We start from the raw sequence: 6,643 nt of genomic DNA, 5'->3' as shown, positions 1-6,643 counted from the left end.
AATATCTTTTTCTAAGAAAAGTACTTTTTGATTTTCATCTTTAATACACTTTACTTGACTTAAATTTTTACTTTTATTTTCTCTTTGTTTGGCTAGTTCATAAATATATTTTTCACCTTCCTTAGTATCTAATATATTATAAAGATCATTAAAAACAGAATTTTTAGCGTCAGAGATTGTTCTTTTAGACTCTCTGCGAACCGTTTGATATTTTTTCCAGTCCTCTAAGCTTTTACATTTAAACCAATTTTTATAACATAACTTCTTATATTTTATCTTTTCTTGCACATTATTATTCTACCACCAACTATTTTTATTTATAAAAACTTTTTCTTTTGATTTTCTAAGCACATCTTTTGCTACTTGTTTAATAGTGTTTGTTACTTTATCTCACATAACATTTGCTTCTTCATGAATATCTCAAATTTTGAAATCTTGAATTTTACTCATAAAAATAATTTTATTTGTATCTTTTAAGTTTCTTCATCTAATTCTACAATATTAAGTCCTAGTATTCTTTATTTAACAACTCTTAATCTTAAAATCTAGAACTAATAAACTATGTTGGGTACTTAAATTTTCACTTGGAATGACCTTACAATCTTTACAATCTTGGCGATCTCTTCTTCTCATAAGAAAATAATCAATTTGTGTTTTATTAGATCCACTTTATAAGTAATAAGATGTTCATCTCTTTTCTTGAATAAATTATTAGTAATAACAAAATTATACGCTAAAACAAAATCTAAAATAACTCTACCTTGTTCATTAGTTACTCCAAAACCGTAGCCACCATGAGTATTTCTGAAGTCTTCTACCACTCTACCGACATGTCCATTTAAATCTCCTCCAATAAAAATTCTTTCTTCAAGAGGTATCATTTGTATTAAGTCTTCTAAGTCATTCCAAAATTTATCTTTAGACCCTTTATCTAAACTTGCATGAGGAGCATAAGCACTTATAATATTAAAAATCTTAGTATCAATGATAATCTTAAGGACTATAATTCTATCTCCAACTCTATTAATTTTTACAACATTATCTTTCAAACTCTTATCTATAATTTCACCATTTCTAGTTGTTGTATATAAACAAAATAAACAAAAACAACATTGCAACATATATTTATCAAAGCATTTTTAATCTTCAAAGCCTCACTCTTATAATAATTCTGCAAAAAAATATAAGTATTAGTACATTACATAATAAGTGGAAAATATTAATCAACCTAAATTAAGAAACCAAACAACAGTACATAATATGTGATAACTAGAAAATGTTAATCATCCCATATAAAACAACTAAATAGTAGTCCAAAAAGAATATAAAATAATCATTTGTGCATTCATAAATAAAATTAGTGATGTCTTGAGTGAAAATTGATAAAAATGAATGTATGATGCATTGTTGCTCAAGAATCTCCCAAAGGAATACCCAAAATTTTCTCCTAGCAACTCTTGTTGTAAGAAGATATAAAGTTTTTTAGTATATTTAAAACGTTGTAGTAGGAGAATAAATTTAATTTGAGGGCTTGAATCAAAATGAGAAAGATTTATCATAGGTGTTTTAGCTTTTTTTTTTGTGCTGATCTGATCCAATTAGCTGCACAAACCAAAGCATTAACTATTTTTGTAGCTAAACAACTTTTATAATCATCTAGCACCCTACCATCGACATTGAATACCGATTCATAAGCATCTGTTGTTATTGGAATTAATAATACGTCTTTTGCCATTGTAAACTGGTATGATTATTTTAGTGTATTCATTTCCTTCCATTAAAATACATCAAACTGCACATAATTGAAAACTAATATTTCTTTCTCAAGCTACACTTGCATGTCAGAATTTGTCAATTGTATCAAACCAGATGGCATAACAAAATCTTTAAATCAAGCATGCAATCAAATTGAGATGAACAAGTGGGATCAAGAACAGATCTGGTAGAGGAAGGCTCTTCATGTGTTGAATCATGTTTACAACTCTTTGCAGCATTTATTGCATATGTTCTCCAAAGAGCCTCTCAACATTTGTAATGTTAGAATTAAGCTCATGTGGTTCATAGATCTTAGGGAATGTAAATGAAATGAAATTTAACTTTAAACGAACATCAAGAACTGCAACTAAAGGCATTAACAAATTACACTGACACCAATATTTATCAACTTTTGCTTATTTCTCATGAACTCATCTTCAGATTTAGATTCTTCCAAAAGAAATTTTTTGATGTGCATAATAGCCAACAAAAAAAAATATTTGATGTGGGATAAGAGGCGACAGAAATTGTATTAGTAACATTATTAAAAACTAACAAATGCTTTCTGATTTTTTTCTTACCTCAAGCATTCAGAGTTTAAAGGTAGCCACTTATAATTTGTATCCCTAGATGCATAGTGCATTAAAATAATACTAGAGATGAAAACGGACTAAAACATCATATAAGTTGAATTCTAACGTGTGGGTCCATCAATACATAGAGGTCATGATGTTGATACTCCTAGTTGTTTTGAAATCTCAACAAACTTGTGTAACCTGACAGGGAACTTCTTTAGATATTTAACCGATACTCTAATATTGTAAATTATATCAGGAATTTGTTTCAAACCATTATGTATCGTTATATTTAATATATGTGCACAACCTCTTAACATGAAAAAAACCCCAGGAAAAGATTATTTTTCTCTTGATTCAAAGTTTTTTCTTAGAACAAGTAGCTGTCACATCATTATTACTGACATTATCGAGAGTAATTGTAGGTACTTTATCTTAAAGATTTCACTCTATCAAACAATCAAATATAGCATTAAAAATAAAAGTGTTAGTATGAGGAGGCTCAAGTTTGATGAAATTAATAATTCTTGTTTGAAGGTTTCAAGGTTCATCAATGAAATGGATAGTTAAGCACATATACCTTATTCTTTGATTAGAGGTCCAACAATATGAAGCTAGAGAAACTCTTTGAACATTCTTAATGTTTGTCTTTCGCTTCTCCTTCTCGACATCAGAAATTCGCATGCAACTATTTTTTATAGCCTTTCTAGATACAATTTCATAATTAGAGCTCATAAATTTTAACAAAATGTTGAACCAAGTGCGCTCCACCATCTTAAAAGGATATTCATGAATAATAATCATTAATGCAATTATTTCTCTAATTTGTTATTGGTCATATTTTTAAGAATCATATAAAATATAAATGCCAACATCAATATTAACTTTAACAGGTGAAAAATTCAACATCTTTTGTCCTTTATCTAATAAATCAATTTATTGTTGATTGAATTTGATTTTATTACACTCCCGAACATGCAGAAGAAGCTGTGATGTTGTGTATGTTTTTGACTTGGGAAACATAATGCCACAGAAGATACATTGTAGGGAAGGAGTCTCAATACCCGTAGAAATAGATTTTATTTCCACAAAATAATCCCATACAATAGATTTTCTCTTCCTACCCTTCTTAGATTGTAATTCAGGTTAAGTGATGTTAGTCTCAATGATTTGTTGAGATGCAATTTGAGATGTTTGATTGCGGCTTTCATGAACATTTTCAATCTCAACTGGTCGCAGTTCATTAGTTGATGCATATCATGATTGCTCGAAAGAAGACATGTATTATGTAAGTTTTGTAAGCTACAAATGATGCAACATGAGTTAAAAAATCCCATTAGTGGTAAGACAACAATCATGCATGTGCAAATGTAAGTGTATAATAAAGCTATGAATAATGCAAATAACATATCATACATTGTCACGTTGGATAATTGAACAAAAAAAAACAAAGAAATCTTCAATCTTAAATCAAATATATGATGTAATTTTCACTACCATCAATCAAGCATGTATGAAAGTTTAAGTTTCATAAATTAAATGTGCAAGACTAGCACAAAGATGAACACCAATTAATGCAATTTGACGAGCATGAAACTATAACCAAGACTGCATCAGTTGCTGCCACCATGCGCCTGCTCCTCCCTTCAACTTACATGCGACATTTTGAACTTTTTCTCTGGTGGTATGTCACTGTAATCGAAAAAGGTCTCCAAAAATTGCTCCCAATCAAGATAATTTTCAATGTGTAGATGACCATAAATGAAGGGAATGTCAATTTTCACCTTGAATTTACTATAGCTCCTGCCTGGACAAATAAACTTTGAATGTGACTGTCAGGACGCATACGCCTTTGATTGTGATGTTCTGATATTGCTGGTTCTTCTACAAATTCTGAATGGGATAAATAAGCCCGCCAACTAGGGTTTCGATCTTTGTCAGATCCAAGATGTCTTGAAGCTCAGGTGCTTCGAAACGTTGGGGGCGCCTCTGATTTTGAAGTGCCACTGTGGAATCATCCATAAATAGCTGGTGTGGTGCCCAGCTCTCCCGTTGTGGTTGCCAGAGGGATGAACTCACTGTCCTTGATATTGGGGAACATTGACCTCACAAACGAATTGCTTAAACTCCACAGTGAGCTTCTCTACCTTTTTAGTGAGAATGGCCTGAGCTTCACTAATAAGAAAAGAATATTAAGCAGATGACTATAAATTAAAAATCTGGGTGGCACGACACATAGCTGCTGTATCAATAAAGGCATGTTTTTATTTTGGCAATGTTTACGTCATAGACAAGCAGATGCAGGGGAAGCAATAAGAGGCATGTGCAATGTTTATGTATGGAGCACATTAGAGATGAAACTGATCACATGAGAGCATTATATGTGATCGGTTGGAATAGAGGTTGAATGTGGAGGAGGCTGGTTGGTATTACACCCTAGCCTAGAAGTGAGCGATGTTTATGGCAAGGTGGCGACTTCGATCATGAAATCGAAGGATGCATGATGGACACAATGAGATGAAGGCTTAGATGCTCATTGAACCTAAGCTCTGATGACACTTAATTGTGAGGCACACAGCGAGAGAGAGAGAGCAATGGCTTACAGTTAGAGAGATAATGGGATATCAAACTCTATTAATTCTTCAATTTAGTTCTCAACCAAGCCCTAAAAGACCTTTATTGTGAAAGGCTCTCGAAGTTACATGAATTAAATTAAAAATGTAGTTGGTAGAATGTTCATCCTAATAAAAATAACATGGTTGGAAATAGAACTTCTATACCCAAATTCAATATTACCAAAATCTAAATTGCTAATTGAAGAAATTGAATATTTAATCCATCTGTTTGATGGTTGATGATATTATATAGCTAGCTTTGAAAAGAATAAGATATTTTATCCATGTTCTGGTATCTACATTTCATTCATAGTTTTGATATCAGTTTAGATATTTGCATCTACAGTGTTCGATAAAAAATTAGCACAGATGGGAGTTGAGAAGCATCTCGAGCCCCCAAAGAATGGATTACTGGTTCCTGACCTTGTTCCAGTAGCTTATCAAACTCTGGAATCATGGAAAGTTTTGATTCAAGGACTTGCTCAAGTTTTGACTGTGGTTCCAGTCTATGTATGTAGGTGAGCTAAAAATGGTATATGCTTGTTTTCTATCTTGATTTTCTTGTTTACTTTTTTTTATTCTCGTGCATTTTTTAATTTTCCTTTCATCTAATTACAATGTCAAGCTTTCGGATGCATTGTCAAGCTGCAACAAAGTTAAATTAAAAAATTTGTCTCTCTCTTAAAGATTAGATCTTGATTTATCATTTGTTTTCAGACTCACTTATATTTTTTGCTAATCATTCAGATATACCAAGGAAAGTTACAAAAGGAAATGTTTCCCATATGCAAGTAGAGACATTTCTGATCATCTTAAATTAAAGACTTATATGATGCAGCATTGTTACTTCTATTGTTCATTATATTACTCATTTTTATTGGGACGCATTTCATAAAGATTTTTTTTTTCTTAGTCCGAGTGTTATTTTTTTTTTTAAATTTTGGGTTGGGGTGAGGGTAGGGCTGTGAATTTAGCTCGAAGATCGTTAATCGCTCGAAGATTGGGCTCATATTTAGATCGTATTGAAATAAATGAGTCGAACTACATGCCAAAATTTTGGATCGAATTTCTTTTGAGTCAACCCCGGCTCGGCTCGATATTGGATCATTAATAGCGTATGCCTGTGAATTTAGCAAATTTAGCTCGAAGATGTTTAATTGCCTAGAAATCGATTCGAATTTTTGGCTCAGATCGAGATCACGTCGAAATAAATGAGCTGAGCTATGAGCTAAAATTTTGGATCAAATTTTTTTCAAGCTGATTTTGAGCCGACCCTGACTCGGCTCGAAATCGGATCGTTAACAGCTGGTGAGGGACACTAGGACTCAGAGGCACCTTAAATTATAATAGGATGCAATGACATTACATTTATTGACACTACTTGTATGATAAAAAATAAAATAAAATTCCACGAATGTCTGATTTTGAGGGGCTTATGAGGAATAGCCTGGAATGACTCAAATTTAACATTCTCTTAGTGTTTTCTAATTAGAAAATTTTAATATCATTTTTTGTGGTTGGCAAGGGTCAATACTAACATGTCAATGCTTATTAGTATTTTTGTTTAATATTTTTGTGCTGCTATTAGTTGTTTTTTTCTTAATCCATTAAAAACTATATTAAGAAGTTTTTTTTTTCTTTCTTGTGATTTACGAGTCAGGAAGACATGAGAACTATAAATGTATCACTATCATGCAT

The 6,643-nt window shown here is 31.6% G+C and overlaps 1 protein-coding gene across 5 annotated transcripts in view; it reads left to right on the top strand.

The window, feature by feature from the left end:
* Positions 1 to 5,296: 5,296 nt before the first annotated feature.
* The window catches only part of LOC110030301 (APO protein 1, chloroplastic-like), a gene marked incomplete at its 5' end in the record, with an annotated part of 15,861 nt that continues 14,514 nt past the window's right edge, over positions 5,297 to 6,643 (top strand). For all 5 annotated transcript variants that reach the window (XR_002294643.1, XR_002294644.1, XM_020732946.1 and 2 more), the window contains 1 exon segment: positions 5,297 to 5,463. Coding sequence is in view for 3 of the 5 variants with exons in the window: in XM_020732946.1 (XP_020588605.1) it covers positions 5,297 to 5,463 (167 nt within the window).

This window comes from Phalaenopsis equestris, unplaced genomic scaffold (assembly GCF_001263595.1).
Source record: "Phalaenopsis equestris unplaced genomic scaffold, ASM126359v1 Scaffold000694, whole genome shotgun sequence".
Taxonomy (NCBI): domain Eukaryota; kingdom Viridiplantae; phylum Streptophyta; class Magnoliopsida; order Asparagales; family Orchidaceae; genus Phalaenopsis; species Phalaenopsis equestris.
Note: the sequence above shows the minus strand (reverse complement) of the source record. Positions and strands in the feature narration are given on the sequence as shown.